The sequence below is a fragment of the Cinclus cinclus genome, chromosome 6 (genome assembly GCF_963662255.1).
Source record: "Cinclus cinclus chromosome 6, bCinCin1.1, whole genome shotgun sequence".
Classification (NCBI taxonomy): Eukaryota; Metazoa; Chordata; class Aves; order Passeriformes; family Cinclidae; genus Cinclus; species Cinclus cinclus.
In genome coordinates, this window is record NC_085051.1 from 41,588,832 (window position 1) to 41,607,614 (window position 18,783).

Sequence of the window (18,783 nt, forward strand, 5' to 3'; positions counted from 1 at the left end):
AAGAACTCTGAAGCCTGCAAGCAGATGGTTTTTCCATGAGGCAGCGTAGATCTTGCTTGTGTAATTTAGGATAATTCTTGCCAACTTCAATCACACTGGAACAGGGACTTGGAGCCTCCACAAGCTGCCTTTCCCTATTAACACTGAAGCTAGTCACAATGCAAAATCCACAAAGAAGATCTTTAGTTCCTTAACTGCTAAAATGAAAACTAGAAGCAAAGTGTAGGTTCTGACAGTTGGCATCTGTATGCCTTGGGACAGGTTAAAAAAGTTCTACTAAACCAAACCAAATTCTCCTAGCTCCTTTGTAATAGAGATGCAGTGAAACAGGAGGGATACTAAATCTTGTCAATCTTTTGTCTTCAGTCTGGACACAAGCGACACAATTCTTTCAACACAATTTCTTGACACATTTCTCCCAACAGTAGGAGAGGTTCAATTCCTATTATCTTGGATGACAGAAGTAAGCTACAGGCAAACAGGCACTGTTATGTACTTCTGGAAGTCACAAACTCAGCTGCTGTAAAGAAACCTGCAGACTGGGAAATTTGGAAGGAAGGCTCAGAGTCTTGGACTCATCTTCATCTGTATCCTCCAGCCGAAGGAAATACTGGCCTTGTTGTGATATTCTGCAACACTTGAGGGTAGTGAAGCTTGGAAGAGGAGTTGGCGTGGTGGTGGGTGGAAGAAGGGAGTCATGGTTGGGTTTGTGCTAAAGGGGTAAACTGTGTACTCTGTGTGTATCTCTGAGAATAAGGTTCTTGTTTGAGGGAAACACCTTGATGAGCATTCAAAGAGTAAGTATTATACTGTTTTAACTTTGCTTCAGGTCTGGGTAATGTTGGTTGAATGAGGGTTGAAGTAAATGACTAATAACAGCGTGGGAAGAGTAGGCAGCCCCCTGTTTCTTTACAGTCTAGATGGCATGGTTCCCCATAGAGTCCTGGTCATATTGTCCTCTTTCTCACTTTGTGTGTCTCAGGTGCCCCACGCCTTTTTTTGAAAAACTAACACTAGATCATTCATGCAATGTGTCATTTTTACTAACCAACTAATGTACTAACACCCTAACGACTCATCTTTGCTTTTAGTTATTTTAATTAACAATCGTTCTGTTCACGATTTTTTAATTTCCTTTCTTCCCCCTTTTCCGCAAAGCACTCAGGCATTGGACACGCTATGGTAAACAAACTACATTGTCTGGTAGATATCATTCTTATTGTCTCTTTTTTTGGGTTTGCCGTGTGTTACCTGCCTTTTCCTCCCCCTACCTGCTCTATTCCTCCCCTCCTTTATACTTACTGCTTCCTTTAATTTTATTCTAATTTCATTGAAAACATGTTGTTTTCCCCCTTCCTTTTTCTTTTTTTTTCTCCCCTCCTTTCTTCTTTTTGAATAGAAAAATGAGCATCAAAAGCAACTAACACAGCTCTTCTGGAACTGGGGTTTGGACATTTCTTTCACTGTTTTCTTCACCTCTGTCTTTAGTTATTCTTTTCCTTTCTGGTGATAAATTGTTGGGGGTTTTTGTCCCTTGTTTTTGAGTTTAGATTTCTTTCTTTTGCTTTTGTTTTCGTTTGGCTTTTTTCTTGGCTTTGTTTTTTTTTTTTTTTTTTGCAACTCTGAAGGTTTCTACATCAGAACCATTGCAGGACCTCTAGTCCGTGGTGGTGAAGGCTCTCTTTTTCTCTCACCCTTTTGTTGTGACAATGGCTATTACAGGCAAACTGGCCAGAGTTTTCCTCTTTCTCCTGATTTTCCCCCACTTCCCTCCCTCTGCTTTCTCTCCTTCTCCCTCTTGCTCTGTCTCTCACTTTCTCTCTCTCTCTCTCTGACCTCTACTTGCGTGGCCAACAGGAGCTCAGCCGGTTGTTTGTTTCAGTACACACTCTGCATGGCATGTCCACGTCTGGTGACTCGCCCGTCTCCTCCTGGCCTCGATCTATTTTCCTCCATCTTCCCTTGCAACCACTAACAACATCTAAGCAAAACACATAAAATTCACTTCCTCCTCTCCCACCCTTTCCTTCTGTCACCCTTCACCCTCCATGTGTTTGTGGTTAGAGATTTTGGGGACATTTCTGTTTAGTTTTGAGTTTTTTTGTTATTATGGAATTTGTTTGGTATTTTTATTTTTGATTGCATGTGAGTATGAGATGGTTTTCTCTACCCTTTTCTTCTCTCTATTTTTCTTTTTTCCTGTCATCTTTCTGGACCTCACATATATTGGCATGACATGTCAAAGTGCAGTGTGTGCACGCTTTGTATCTCTTTCTTTCTCATATCCACTTCTATCACATTTGTTGGTGTGTGGTTGATTTATTTTAATTTATTTTGATTTATTTTCTGCTTGTATTTTGGTTATGGGTTAGTTTGTAATTTTTTTCTTATATTTTCTTTTTTTCCCCCTTTTTTTTTGTTGTTTTTCTTGTTTGTTGGTGCTGGGTGGTGGGTGTGTGTCTATCCAGGTACATGGCATGCACATCCATAATGTATTGAAAGTGAGTTTCCTCTCCCTCTATCCCTGAATGCATGATCATCAGTGTGCCGTGAGCAAAAGAAACTTAAAAAAATAAAAAATACCAACCTCGTCTTCATTAGCGTTTTGTTTTTTTTACTAACAACCATAACTAACTTTAATCATTAAAATAAATTCTAATTAATCATAAAATCAACTAATACAAGAAATGTCTTTCAAGGACAGTTATATTTTCTGGCCTGAATAGACAGAAAGCATCTGGATGGATAGGCTACTGGATGAGCCTGAGACTGCTGATGCACCAGAAATGGGAGAAGCAGATGCTGAAGCATTTCTCTCTGGGAAAATCAGACCAGAAAATAGAGCTTGACTTAAGTAAAAAAAAAAAAAAAAAAAAAAAAAAAAAAAGGCATACCAAATCTCAACAAAATCCTTAATAAAACTGGCATAAAATTATAGGGGATGTAAGTGGTTCTGTTCAGGATTGTAAGGTCATTGCTGGGATTTTCTTTGTCCCTTGTGTCCCTCAAACAGGTGACAATCTCTGTGGATGGCATCCTTACCACCACGGGCTACACACAGGAGGACTACACCATGCTGGGCTCAGATGACTTCTTTTACGTGGGAGGGAGCCCCAGTACTGCTGATTTACCTGGGTCTCCAGTAAGCAATAACTTCATGGGCTGTCTCAAAGAGGTAACTATTTAAAATTAATTCTTGTCTCTGTGCTTTTGATTTGTTGAAGTCATCACTCTTTCCTGCCTTACACAAACAATTCATTCCCTGATGCCTAATTTTATACTGATAACTGCAACAGCTCTGTAAAGATAAACTTGTCATTCAACTGGTCAGAAGGCTAGAAAACTTATGAACTTCAGGGCAGAATCATACTTCTAGTGCTTGAATTACAGAGTAAATGCTCATGGTAGTAGGAGAGGTGTCTTCCCTAAGCTGTTAGCCCTTCATAAGAAAGCATTACTTTCTTCTAGGCACTTAGGCAATAGCCATTAGAAAAAAGACCAATGGCCTTTGATTACAAGTTGCATTTTGAGGTGAAAAAAATCATAATCAGACACTTATTTAGAGTACTTTTTAAGGTCCTGGATTTCACCTGGGAGTATAATTAGATCTGAATTTTCCAGGAAGATACAGGAATAGAATAAAACAGAAAAATGGAAGTTGAAGGTAGCATAAAAAGTGTAAATGTTGCAAGGAGAATGCCAGATGCGGGTGTAAGGGAGGTGTGGCAACCATGTGGCATGTGGACATGAAGTGTACCGTGTGTTAAGGTATGGTTAATGAGAGATGCTTCTCCCTGAATTAAAGTGCAAACAAAACCATATGCAGAAGTCAATAGTATGGGTTTGATTGAACAATAAAATGTGAGGTAGAGAGATAGAAAGAAATAGAAAAGAGAGAAGATAGTCACCACCTATGCATCCAGTTGCATCCCATTTATCCTCCTTCACCCTGGGCTTCTCAGGAGTGGACGGCCTGAGGTCACTCAATAGAATCACCTCTATCTCATCTCAAGTTCCCTGGTCATGGTGGCTTAATTTCCAGTCAAAGTTCCTGGTATCCATGGAGGCGTATTTGGGGAAGGAATTAGGAGGTGGGGGGAGGAGGTCCCTCAGTGGTAATAGATGCCATTTGTATGCAACGTGGGGTGATCTTTGTTTGACCACTAATATGTGTAGAAGTTGCTTCTTCACGAAGTTTGCCACAGTGAGAAATTTTGTCTGGATGCATTACCCAGGATGTGCTGACCATGTCTCACCTCTGCCTAGAAGTTAGCACTATCCTGTCACTCCATTCTGTACTCATCTCATGGCAAAGTTGTTCCGTGGCCTTAAGAGTATTTGAGACAGGTAACTATGATCTTTCAGGCCTTATACTGGGCTGCTAAGTCTGTGCACTTGAGGAGTGGCTGCATTGGTCGGTAAGGGCTGGTTCTGAAAACTGTGTTGTCTTCCTCTGGCTGGGTGCACTTGCCACATAGTTAATCCACAGTATTAAGAAAATTCACACATGGCCAATAGAGATCAGACTGCCTGGATAGCAGCAGGAACCAGATAAATGATTCTTGGAAAAAAAAAAAAACAACAACAAAACAAAACAGTTAAAAGATGAGTTCTTTCCAAATACCAAACTTGGTGCAGTTTAGTTTTGATGCTGGCTTGCAGTAGTCTTTGTCTTCTTTCTTCTCTCTTCTAATGCAATTTGTGATTATCACTGTGATTAACAGGTATTGATGTCTCCAAGAAGTGTTATAAAAAGTTTATATAGGAGTCATGGAAGCAGCAATGCTGACCTAAATGTTGTTCTGTGGCTGCAATTGCCTTGACAAGTCATCATCCTGCTGATGACTTGTGGTGTCAGGGTTTGTATGTTATGTGCCAGGCCTCTGATGTGAGGAAGAGTTGTGAGGGTCTGAAACTGCTCTCCTGCCTGACCTCTGGATTAAAGGGATGTACATATGCTAGAGATGAGCGTGTGAGCATCTTATATAGGAAATGAAACTTTGCTACTTTGAATACAAACTGCCATACAGAGATAAAATCCTTTTGGTTACATCTACAGAGCCTTGGGCCAGATTTTCCTAGGCACTGAGCATCCCAGTTTGATTGAAATCATGAGGAGATACAGCTTCTTAGTGTCTCTTTAAATCAGGATCTTAATTTTATTTATGGATGCTATAAACATAACACTTAGCAGAGGCCATTTTTATGTGTGCTCTAAGTCAAGCCAATGGAGCAAAGAAAGCAGTGACAAGAAAATCTTCAGCAGCTTTATTATTTATATAATAATTTGTATTCTGTTAGCTTGCACAATGTGCTAAGAGCTGCCAGCATAATCATCCCAGGCTCATAATGTTCTGTAAGAAGAAAAACCCAAGCAACCACTTATGAATGAGAGGAAGAAAACAGATAATCAGAATGTGCTTTGTAATCTTCACTTGACTTGGCAATGACAGGAGATGTGTACGAGCAGATGTCTTGACTTGATGACTGCTCTAGAGCTATAGTTTTCTTAAAAGCAACCCACTTAGAGTAGTGGTCCTGTAATGCTTTCAGCCAGCTTTGATCCTACAGGAGGCAGAACCAGATTAGTGCAGTGCTTGTGTTCTTATAATGTGTCTGGTTCCAGAACCAGCTACAGGGAACTTTACTTGTCTCTGTGCAGCTTGTCAACATATTTCATAAATCAGTCCCTATAGCTTATGTTTTAAGCTTACATTTTTTTCCTCCGTGGCCAAGAATGATGCTCAGTCTCATTAGCCAGTACTGGAGGAGCTTGGATTTTTAACAAAAGTAATCTAAGAAAGTTAGATGAAGGGGTAGGGTAGATTAATAGCAAATAGTGTTCCTTTCAGTTTATGCTTTCTAGCAGAGCAAAACTCTTCTTTCATAGTGAAGTCCTGGCTGTGTAATTGCCTGTTACCAGAGACACAGCACACTCCTGATTGGATTACACTGTTTGTAATGGTAGAGAACATTTCTGCCAAGCCCTGTACTGATCTCTTGAAGGTTTTAAAGCAGAATGGTCTCTGCATTCATTCAAGACTGCCTCTAGGGATGTGTCACTTTCCTAGGAATGTAAAGGGATTTCTGCAGACTCTGAGGTGAAACTTTCAGCCTTTCCCCTGTAAGCTCTTGTATTTCATATAGACTGAATCAGTATGAGAGTACACCAAGAAATTTGCTCATGTTGGGCTAAGAGGGCTCCTTGAGTGGCTCATTGGCTTCCCACTTTCTCTGAGTTGACACACAGGTGCTGAAGTGGCAGGGGCCAGAGTGCCTAGTGACTATCTCTGGCCCCTTGGTAGCAGGAGAGGACTTCTCCACTCAGCTAGGGCTGGTGGGAGAAGGAAGGGCAGCTCTGGCAGGGTAGATACTTCATGTAAGCAGAGTGTAAGCCTTGGCTAGAAGGAATTGGAGTGTCTAAGAATGTGTTCCTGACAAGGAACTAAGACTCTCAGGGCTCCTCTGCTGTAGTATCTGTATAACAATTCCTAAAATTAATCTAAATACCTAATTATCTAGACAATGTTTTCTTTAGGTCAGACAATTTCTGACTGAATGGTACTTCCTTTCACCATGTGAATAGATAAATAGATCCTCATGTCTCTTCTTTCCTTTGGGGTTGCAGGTTTTGACTGAACAGGTTCCACTAAGCTTATAGCAGCAATATACCTACATCATAAATACAAGTATTTAATGTGTAGTTCAGGTTGGGATTTTTTCCTCTATTTTCATTGGAATTAAAGATTTCCCTATGTGTGGTGAGCCATGTTTTTTTGCATTTCTCCATAGCCATCCTGGCAGTCTTGCAGTATACCTGACACTCTAATGAGGCAACAGGACTGGAAAATAGTCATACTAGATATGCAAATAGGGTAGTACACAGACATGAAATATAGAAATTGCATTGTACTCGCATAGAATCCAAGGCTGTTTTGGACCTTCATTCTTAAGATGAATCATTCTAGAGGAAATCTGGGGGGAAGCTGGTGTATTTCCTGTCATGGATGGAACCAGATGTAGAGATGGGATAGGAGAAGATACAGGAACACATCTTGGGACAATTGAGCAGAAATAATTTTAATGGGTGTCAGGGAAGGTGTGACAGTGCTTTAACAAATAGTGATGGTTAAAAAGGGAGAAGTACTGACTGAAGGTGGAAAGGGAAAAGGATCCATTAGTGGATTTAATGGCACTTCTATGGCCAGAGAGGGTAGGACAAGAAAGGTAACAAGAAACAGCTGTGTTTTGTATGTAATCACAGGGGCTTCAGGGAGGAGTTTTTAGTAATCAAGGATGGAGATGAAAAGTGGCAGGGTAGGAATTTAGCTGTGTGAGCAAAGAGGGGAAAATGGTAATTCAATATCCAGTTGCTAGGGAAGAGAATCAGAGTATTTCCTGGGGTTAGGGAGCCAGCCGTTCAGATTTGATTTACTTGGAGCAGGATTAAAATGGTACAGATGGAGGTGCTTTAGAAGAGCCTAAGGTGGTCCCTATAGAATGGATATTCATGGGAGAATTTATAAAATCTTCACATTTTTCTATTGATGCTTATTCAAATCTCAATTCTGAAAAATGTTGATTGGTACTAACAGCTTGATGGAAGCAGTGAGGCTTGCATATGGGTGGAATATGGCAGAAATTATTACAGGGGTCAGGCACCATCTGGCTGTGATGGGAGAAAGATGTGAAAGCTTAGATCATTTCTGTCTGCAATTTAACTTCTAGGAGCCAGATTTCAAAATGGTTCATGAGTGTGCCCAGTTGCTGTATGTAAATCTCAGATGGTATCTGCAAGCCAGGTCTTTTTCAGGACTATTTGATGTGTAGTGATAATGTGCTTTCTGTTTGGGGATGAGTTTTTTGATTGCAGTTCTCACACTTGGGAGGAGGCTAAAGGTGCAGATGGAAGGCAGCATAAAATTGGAGGCAGAGTAAAACAGGAAAAAAGGCAGACAGAGCAAGTTGTAGTTGCAAGAGCCCCTCCCTTAAGCCCAAAAGCTTTTGGGTGCCCAAGATAGCACCACCACTTCCACAATAATGATTTAACAGAGTCCCAGGAATACATAAGAGGAGAATCAGGAATCAACAGTGTGGGAATTGCACTGAGGTACATTGGTGGAAGTTACAACATGAATGCCACTAATTGCCCACATATATTAATCCAATACTGTTGCTCCAGCTGTCCTATTGTGTTTGGGCCTGTCTGCTTCCTGTCTGTATTATTTAATGAATTAACATTTGAAAAAGAAAGGGAGAGGCTAGTGGCAGTGTGTAGAAGCAGACAAAGCACAGCCAAAGGTTGAATATGATTCCACTCCTCAAAATACTGCTTGTTCTTGTATTGGTCTCTCATTAATGCTCTCTGCCGGAGCATTCCAAATAGACCAGATGATGATTATGACCCTGATTCCTGAGATTCCATTATCTAGAGCTCTATAAAGATTTTGGTTGCCTCTCACTCAAACTTCCAATTGCATTGCTGCTGCTGTTTTGGATCAGTCTTCTGTTGCAGCTGTACACTGTGTATCTTGAGAGTCAAGAATGCCAGTCATTTTCTCTGTGCATCTGCAGAACATCCAACGCAAAGCCTTCATGAGGTTTTCGAGTACCACAGTTGTAGCAACATAAAAAAGTAGAGACACAGGCCAGCATTTTGAGTTGCTGTTGATGACATTCTTAAGCTCATAAGAAAAGAAAAAAACACTTACTTCTGGAAAGATTTAATTTTGAGGTGGGAACAGAGGTGTTTGGAAATTGAGAGCAATACAGTAGAAGGCAAGATGCAGAGAGAATTCTGAGTAGACCGATAGATGGGGAGGGAAATATGATACTGTTTTCTCTTTGGGTAAGGTTTATAAGCCTAGGTCCTGGGCTAGTTTGCATTTGATATTTCTGTATAAGCTGCAGCCTTTGCTTTAGCTAAGGGGTTATTCAAAGCCTTTGTTCATTATGTAGCTTCTCCTTTGCCTTCTCTACCAAAAGGAGGTTTCTGATAGCATTATTGCCTTGCTTCATGCATGGCCAGAAAACAACTTGGTTACCTTGGCTTATATGCATCCATAACAAGAGCTTTTCTGTCATAATGCTATTAAATGAGTGTTTGTTGCAAAATTACATAAGCTAACCTCAGCTACTGGTCAATCTCTTACGTCAAATGTTTCTGGATACATGGAAAAATGAAAGAGTAATTACTCATTACTGTGGAAAGTTTACTCATTATCTCATATGTCCATGAAAAGTATTCCAGTTAAGCAGGAAAAATTTTAAATTGCCTCATGAAATTAACCTGTAGTGAATGAAGTATGAAAATGAAGTACTAGAATTATTTTTCAATTAGTAAAACATAGGAAATCCAAAGGCAGAAACTGAGTTCTGAGTTTTTAGCTTTGGGACAGAAGATGGAGGAGATTTTATCAACTGTTTACAGAAAAAAACTCTAGGCTCCTAAAATTATTTCTTTAATACAATTCATATTGCGAAGGCTGCACAATCCTACAGCCATAATGAATCCAGAAGTAAAAGCATGTTGGTTTTTTTTGTTTGTTTGTTTGGTTGGTTGGTTGTTTTTTTTCATAGCTCTATTTGCAAATTTAAAAAAATGCAAATTCTTGTTAAGGTCACATTTATTACAATGTAGTATTTTGTTCTCTGGAACTCTTATCAGTCAGGAAACAGCATCTTGTGGGCATTCTAGGTTGGCCTAAGCATACATATTTTCTTGAGGATTAATTTAAAGGATAATTCACATATCAACAGTTCAGTGGCATTGAATTCCTAAACTTACTGCACTATTAGAAATTTTACAAGAGTAATTAATCACCCAAATCTGAGTAATAGAGTATGTATGTAGATTGAGCATACCTTCTAAAGCGCAAGCATTGATGAGCAAACATAGAAACTGGATCTTTCTATGCATGACGTGTAAGAGGTTTTGCAGGGCTGTTTGAACTATATACTGCCACCACACAAGCTAAAGAGAATCTTTGGAGCTAAACCAAAGTGGGGTTCTCACCCAGGTGAACTCTCTTCAGCTGCCCACTGGAACAGGTGCCTAAGGAGGGAACCAGCAGCAGAGATCGGTGTCACTGCTGGGCAGTGTAGCCAGTGGGCTGATATGTCACAACAGTGAGGGAGCACTCCACTGAATCCTGACTCAGCTGTCCACATGTCCTCAGTCCTGGTGGTGTGGCCATCTGTGCTAACATTGCAATAGGATCATCAGGATCAGGCTTTTCTTCCCTGCATAATGAACCTAACTCCTGCTGAGCTGCTGGGGCTGCGGTGTGCTGTGGTTCAGAAAATGAGAGTGTTTACACGTGTAGAACTGTATTTATATCAACAAATTCAGAAAATGTAATGGGGATTGGAGCAACATAGCCTGTGTTTGGTGCATATAATAAAGTTAGTTGGTAACTATTCAATATTAAAGCAAAAATCCTTTACAAAAATATGTGGTCTAATCTCTACCCATTTAAGACTGAGCAGGATATATTGATAGACAAACATAGCTGAGTCCATAGTCATCTTGGACTGAAAGTAAATGAGCTTCTTTTACTTTACTTGGCTTTGTGGTTCACTGAGATCAGTAAACTCTTGGTTTGGATGAATACTGAAAAGAAATAGGAGATACATTTTTATTTGGTGCTCGTTATGTTGCGCTAAAGAGATTGCTAAGGATCCATCCTTACCCTGTCAGACAGAAATACAAATGGAAGTAATTTTGGAGAGTCAGGACTGCCATATGCTAGTATAAATAAAATTACATGAGATAATTTGCAAGACTGTTCTGTTTCATACATGTGTATAAAACAGGCACTTGCAGCTACTTGACAGGTGTAACCTCTTTGGGAGCAGCAGACCCTGAAGTTGGAGTGTGACTATGAAATGTGCACATGTACTGTGGGTAGTGGGGAAAGATTGACCTGCTGTTACCCACCACAAAAATCCAGGCCACTCAGCTGTGCCAACAAGGGAGGCAGGAAAGGATGATGAAGTTTGAATGTTGAGTGAGTGGGCTGGACAGCTCCTCCCAGGTCTGCCACTCCTCTGTAGCAGTGAGCCAGCTGTCAAGTGTGAGGAGCACAGGAGTGGGCAGGAAGCTGATGGGCAGCATTTGTTATTTGAACTGCATGGAGAAGGCAGTGGGCTTGATATAATACGAGCAGGTTTTGTATGGACTCTGTTCTGCTCTCTGTTCTAGTTCTTCGTCGTTGCTGCTCTCTGGCTTTGGTCTGCTTCTGTTGATGTCGTCCTGCTGCACTGAATATTTGTGCTTTATCTCCCTCCCTTTTTCAAACTGTACAGGCAGAATTCATTTAGTTGGAATTAACAGTGTGTGTATCTAGATTCCTAAGCAAATCTATGGGATTAATGTAGATACATGGAAGGATGCAATTTTAGCTCTGAAATTGCTACTTACAGGGTTTATTGCTCTTTGAGCTATGGTTCCATAAGTGGAAGCGTTAGAAATGGTAACATCAAGCTCAAAGGTGAAATTAGGGTCTGCCCCGATCCATAATTCCTGTAGCTATGTATTTACTACACAGATGTAGTAAATGGGAGTTATTTGAATCGGTCTTAGGGGAATATCAGGAGGATTGTTATATTGCATATGGTGTCTACTGGTGACTTCACATTGCTAGAAGGGGGAAAACTCAAATGCTCATATTTTCTAAGCACAAATCTAGCAGTTCAACACTTAATTCATCAGGGTGAGCATCAGTTATCTGTAAGCTGCATGGGGCTGATGACACACAACAGTAACAACTGCATCCAGGAGAGCAGCAATGCGTAGTGTGCGAGTCACTAACCTGATCTGTCCAAAATGGAAGAGGCTGAGAGGCGGCATCTCATTTCTAGCACCCAGAGAGGTAATTGTGAGTGAGTGATGTCTGCAAAGCATTCTTACTGTATCAGCGTTAGCAAGCAGAGGGAGCAGAGAGGTTTGGGAAAGGTAGCAGAGAAGAAAAATGGCATTTGGAAATGGGGCTTGAGAATGGCATAATCATTCCTGTTAAATCTGTGCCCTTCTTTCTGATTATTAGCCATTTTAAGTGAAATGGGTTTTGCATCTAGAACAAGTCTCTGAACAGATGATTAATGGTTTTATCTGTAATAACTTTACATTTTATAGAACCCTGCTAGGAGTCCGCATCTGGTGTGCCAAGCTATTTAAAGCTGTGTTAATTCTGTTAATTGCTCTACGTTTATTTGGATTGCTGGCACCTGCGGGCTTTAGGATAATGGGGGTGGGGGTGTGTGTATATTCTCTCTCTCTTTCTGGCTAAGAAAAATTGAGAGGACTATTTCCTCAGCTAAGAACAGCAACCTTGGCAGAACACCGTGGCTGGATTGGTTGTCCTTGAGATCTCCCTTTTTTTACTACAGCTGAATGCAGTGAGATGCCAGCCAGAGGCAAGATGCTCCCCTGATTGGGGCGGGCGGTAGGCAGACAATCTGCTTCTGCATGCACTTGCCAACGTGAGGCAGCAAGCAGCAACAGGAAATGAAGCCAGTGTTTTTTCAGAAGGCTGGTCAAGTCCATACCACTCTGATCCTGCTTTTCAGCTGCCTTCCAGTGCTCCTTTCCCAGTTTCTTCTTGTTTGTGAAGTGTTCTAGTGGGTTTCAGACCCTGAACAGATTGTGAAGAGAAGTATGCTGATGCTTTCTGGACTTCCATCAGAGAAAAGATCTGGCTGTGGAATTCAAGACATTTGAGGTGACTAAAACATTGCTGTGAAATGCTAGGAGGGCAGAATAGTTGTTTTCATGTTTGCGGTTGGATTGGCCAAACCACTGGAACAATCTGAAACAAAAATTTGTCAGATGACAAATTTTTTCCCAGTCTCTGGCAAGATTACTGCATGCGCAGCAAAATGGGGAAGCATGGAGATTTTACCTAATATGAGCTCAATATAGCTACTGTCTGCGTGGGTAGAGGAGGTGGTTATTCTGGTTATGTAGGGGCCAGTTCTCTCACACCTCTGACATGGGTTTCAAGCCTGTGTTTCAACTTCAGTGATGCTAGGACAACTTCCCAGCAAATAGACAATTAACTAAGAAGATCAGTTTACACTCTATTACTTGTTTTATGGTTCCTTTCAAAACAACACAGTTTCTTGAGAAGAACAGTGAGATGGTTAAGTGAAATCTGTTCTCCTAGTGCTGCTGATATGACCATGTGAGTATTTCTGCAGCTGCCCTATATAACCCCTTATGGTGACTGTCTAAATGGAATGTTGGTTGTAGCCTCCCAAAGGAGAAGGGTTGCCATATCACCCTTCTCAAAGATGTAAAGGAAACCACATATAGCAAAGGGAAGAGCTTTCTCAAGAGTTTGATAAACCAGGATCCTTGTGATGACTTGCCACTTCTAAAGGACAAGGCTGTTGTGTTTGTTATCTCTTTCAAGTAGAAGCTGTTATTGGGGATGCCCTCTTCATTTGTTCTACCCAGATAGTGGTTACACAATCAATAACAATATTAAAATTGGTTATAAAGCAAAGCTCTATAAAAGTATATGGTGTTTTCATATTTAAGAATGGGTAGCTTCAGTGTTCAGCTAATAAGGTGAACTGTCAACTGAGCACTTTCCTCCATTTCCCTGATTTGTGTTCCAGGGCTGATTTGACTTAAAGTAGCCTCGTCTAATATAGTGAGAACACTGAATGCCTCCTTTTTCCTTTGGTTTGGTGAGCTTGCTTCTCCCTCCTTGTCTGAGCCTAGTTCCTGTTATTCATAACTGACACTAGTACACCACATAGATATGCAGTGCTGTCACTTCCTCTCTCTTCTCAGTTTTTTTCTTACTGTGTATTTCTCATATGTTCTCTAATTTGCATATGCTTAGCTCTTCTGGCTTCAGGCTAGTTTTCATGTTTACAACCTCTGTGACACATTTTGTTAGAACTTCACAAATCATATATCATAGGAGAAATTAATTATGCATGTAACTTATTAGGTTAATAACTTTCATCTCATTGTGAACTTCACTTAAAGTTGTGCATTAATATTTCAGAGTACATCAAGTGCATTTTTTAAAGTACTTCTCTCCCTTAATATAAGTTTTGTATCCATGTGAAAACCACAGATGTTTTTTAAAAACTTGATTCCAGCTGTTTCCACATTTCTTCTAGAAGCTGGATTTGCCTGTGCATCCAGAAGAGGAAGACTATTAAATGCTAGTTTCTTCTTTGGTTTTGCAACTGGAGTTTAAGGAAAAACTTGCTATGTATGAGGTCACCTTTTGGTAGGAATCATTGAATGGTTTGAATTGGAAGAGACCTTTAAAAGTCATCTAATCTAACAGCCCTGCAATGAGCAGAGTCATCTTTCATGAGATCAGGTTGTTCTGAGCCCTATGCAGCCTGACTTTGAATGTTTACAGGGATCTTACCACCACTGGCCTGTGCCAGTGCCTCATTACCCTCATTATCAACTATTTCTTTCTTATATCTAATCTAAATACCCTCTTCTAGTTTAAAACTGCAAGCCCTTGTCCTATTGCAGCAGGCTCTGCAAGAAAGTTTATCTCTATTTTTCTTAAAAGCTCTCCTTAAGTACTGAAAGGCTGCAATGCGGTTTCTGCAGAGCTTTCTCTTCTTCGGGCTGAACAATTTGAATTCTCTTAGACTATCCTCATAGGAGAGGTGCTTTTGCCCTCTGCCCCTCTGCTTCTCTTTGTGGCCCTCCTCTGCACCTGCTCTGGAGCTTTCAACTGACCTTGTTAAACATCATGAAGATCCCACAAGCCCACTTGTTGAGCCTGTGCAGGTCCTTCTGGATGGTGTCCAATTCTTAAAGATGTGTCAACTGCACCACTCAGCTTGGTGTCATCTCCAAACTTGCTGAAGGTGCACTTGAGACACTGTCTATGTCATTCATGAAGGTACTGAACAGTCACAGTCCCACTTGTCACTGATCTGAATTTGGGCATTGAGGCATTAACCGTGCCCTTTGGATGCAATCATGTAACCAATTCCTTATCCACTGAACAGTCCATCTATGAAATCCAGATTTCTCTAATTTAGGGAGAAGGATATTGTGAAGAGCTGTGTCAAAAGCCTAGATCTGAAAACTGCTTCCTCAAACCCCAGGCAAGTCTAACAGATCAGCCTTGTGGCAATACGCCCCTAAAACCATTCCATAGACTCCATGCCTTTGGAGTGCAGCAGACAAGCTTTGATGGTGGTGCCAAGGACTTAAGACTAGTACTGCCATTGTGTTTGAGCTGTCACTGCCAGGAGCTGCCTTATTGAGGTTTTATTGAGGCCTCAATAAGTATATGGACAGGAGAGTTGTGGCAAATGTAATCTATCTTTCAAAAGTCTTTCAGTGATGTGTCCCACCAAAAGGGTTCTTCAAGAGCTGAAAAAGCAATGGCAGAGAAAGAAGGTCTGGTCGCAGAGGAAGAACTGGTTGGAAGGTAAAAATCAGAATGGAATAAACAGAATGCACTAAATAGTTTCCATGGGAAGGCCCTAGTGGAAAGACTTTTGGGATTCATGCTGAAGTCTGAAGATTCAGTAGTGGAATTATGAATGGAAAGGGATGTGGACAGCAACAGTATACACTTTACTGAGAACATGACAATTTTTCGGGTGAGTGTTGTCTGCAGAACTGCAGAGGATGACCTAGTAATGCTAAATGTCTGGACAAATAAATAGCAGATTAAATTGAAATGTGTGTAAACACAAATTGAGGTGTTTATATTGGGGGGGAGAGAATCCCTATCATGCATATGCAGTGATGGAGTTCGAGGTGATTCTTATGTTTTATTAAATAATTATTTAAAAATATTTTCTCAGTGCTCAGTATTGGGCAAGTAAGCACATCTAATATTATGCATTCCTAGGGAGGGAATAAAAACAAAACAGAAAATATAATGATGTCATTAAATACAACCACATGGGACACTATCATCCTGTCATCTTAATCTCAGAAAGGGGACAAGGGTAACAATGATCATCAAAAGTCATTAGAGAGACTTCTGTTCAGGAAATCTCAGTACAGCCTGAGGCTCTTTGTAACTGAACTGATCGAAAAAGGATGTGAGAATGGGGAATCATAGTGTATTTTCTGTTTCTTTTTGGATACAGGTACTAAGTGTAAGTTCAAAACACAAAGGCAGGGCAAGCTTTAGAACAATCAAAAAGAAATATGATAGCAATTAAAGTAATGGAAGTCCTTGCCATGGGATGTTACTGTGCCTGGAAAAATCACAGAAGAAAAATTATTGATGGTATATGAAACACAAAGACATAAGTCTATGCATGCAGACTCTCACAAGCCCCAGATAAGTGGAGTCTGTGAAACGGTTTTATGGATGGGTATTGCCACATAGATACTCTGTTAGACTTGCTTGGGTATTTGAGGAGGTGGTTTTCAGATATAGGATACTGATCCAATGTAATATTGAGAATTTTATGTTTAAATATTTGCTGGTACAGCTACTCCATTTATAGGCTCCTTGCAATATTTCAAAGTTGATATTCCATTTGCTTTGTGATCTATCAACTACAGTGTGCCACAACCCATCACAGGCTGTAGTACACATAATCCCTTCATTGCAAGTATTGCATAGCCAGGTCATGCTCCTGAAAGCTTGTACACAGCTGAGGGGGAAGGCAGCAGAAAATCAATTTGGTGTGATGTTTGGCATGCAGGTTTGTGCAGCAATGTGTAGATAGGGAAGTGAGATGTGTTAGGAAGAGCTGGAAGAACAGACATGCAAGGGTTGAGAAAAGGGTAGAGTGCCCCATGTTGGCATGAGGTGTAATGATGCCCTTTGAATGAAAACAACTGTTCATATGTGTAGGCAGCCTACATTTGAGGAAGTTGGTTTAAATGAAAAGAAAAACAAGGAGGACTAGATGAATCTCAGATGTTTGCAGGGAAGTGCAAAACAGCTTGACTTCTTTCTCCATTTGTAATTATTAAGGCCCCCAATGGAATTGATCGGAAATGAGGATATTAGAAGCAGTTTTACAGCTCTGCTTTTTGAGCTGCATTGTCTTTCATTAAAGTTGATCTTTCTGTGTATGGAATTGGGAATTCAGTAAAGGTTTGGAGGGAGATTTCCAATAGGAAAATTTCCCTGGATCACTACAGGCTGTGGTAGCTGCAGACGGCTTTCAAGCCTTTACTTGGATTTGGGGATTTTTCCATCCATGACCAATGGTCAGACACTGATCATCTATATTTTTTTCCCTGTGGCTGTAACTGTTAAGAAGGTTTATTACTGCCCAACTGGACCCCTTTTCTGAGCACTGAATTCGTCTAGAGTTGTCTTTTACAGGAGGCTTAAAACCTAAGGAGCCTTTTTTACTTCTTCAGAGAGGTGGACTGGTGCTGTGTAAAAAAGAGATGATAAGTGTTTACCCTACTGGGACAAACTCCAGAGAATAAGAGATGTTAGAAATAGTAAACATCTGTCAGGTCACCTTGTCCATCTTCTCCTGCCAGGAGTGCATTGTTCCTTTCAGTGTATTAACTTGGAAACATTTCTACAGAGTTATTCTCCATGGGACTGTCATTTTCTGTGTTCTGTTTACTGCTGCTAAAGATGTCTTAAGGACAAGTAAGGCTTCTCTTGCACCCTGGTTTCTTTGCATTGTGGGTACTGGAAACTTAAAAGCAAACATATATGAAAATAAAAGGCAACTAAATTGAAAAGAACTATTATTTGGAGAATTACATGTATTAGCACTATTTAGTTAATTAAAGACTTTCTAAACTAAGAAATCATGTTTAAAACTGGCCAAAGTTATTCAACAGACAAATGGCAGGACCAGGAATAAAAACCAGGAAACATAACAGCTGATTTGTTGCTTAATTCAGCAGAATATAAATGCCTGCCACTCAAACTGAGTCTGCAGTCATATTTTCTCTTCCTAATTAAGTTATTTGTGGCATGTAAGTGTTTCAAAATGTCAGAGAATTTTAAGGCCCAAAACCTCCTCCATACCCAGCTAGCTGAGCCTTAAGGTGATGATTCGTCCTCACCTATACATGGATTCAGAGTGGTCATAAACAGCAAACATAAAACCTCACTTTCTCCTATGTCCCTCACATTAAGCCTAATAAGTTGGACCTCTTCTTAAGTTTTTGTGTTGGTTAACCACCTCCTACTACAAAAGCATTGGGGCTTTTATAATCTGTTCAGAATTTGTTTGACAATGGCCCCTAAATGTGGATTATTTTGATGCAGTTTTCTACCGAAACAAAGATGCTTCAGAAATCTGGTGGTTTATCTGCTGTAATGAAGTCTTTTCTTCATTAGTCTTTTGAAAACAGTGGAGCTCCTTGTATTTTACGCTAAGGTATTATTCCAGTTTTCAAATCATACTAAAGCTGTTTGGTATGTTCTTTGCAATTGTTTAGAGTCTTTTAACAAAACATAGACATTAGAATTATACCTAGGGTTACAGTGCATATGGTATCACTGCATATTACTTGTTTTATCAATTTGTCCTGAGGCTGTACCAATCTTTTGCCCATAGAGTTTTACTGGAAGCTCACATTTCCCCTCTGTTGTTTTCTGAATTGTTTTCAAAGATGTAGCTCCCTTGCAGCTTCCCCTTTCTAGTTCTATAGTTCATGGCCTATCTTCCATGTTTCTAAGCTTATATATTTGAGTACTCAAATATTTTAAAAGCTGCTTGAAACGAAAGGGCCTAGAATTCCATGCTCTATGAATAACTCTGTATGACTGACATGTCATAAAGGTTGTTCAGTGGTCTGCCAGACTTGGTGTTACCTTCAAGCATCAGCTTCAGTAC

The 18,783-nt window shown here is 40.3% G+C and overlaps 1 protein-coding gene across 6 annotated transcripts in view; it reads left to right on the forward strand.

The window, feature by feature from the left end:
• The window catches only part of NRXN3 (neurexin 3), a 900,390-nt gene that overhangs the window by 203,651 nt on the left and 677,956 nt on the right, over positions 1-18,783 (forward strand). For 3 of the 6 annotated variants that reach the window (XM_062495267.1, XM_062495265.1, XM_062495266.1), the window contains one exon: positions 3,014-3,175. In XM_062495267.1, the coding sequence (XP_062351251.1) occupies positions 3,014-3,175 (162 nt within the window). The other 3 variants (XM_062495263.1, XM_062495268.1, XM_062495269.1) reach the window with 3 other exon arrangements.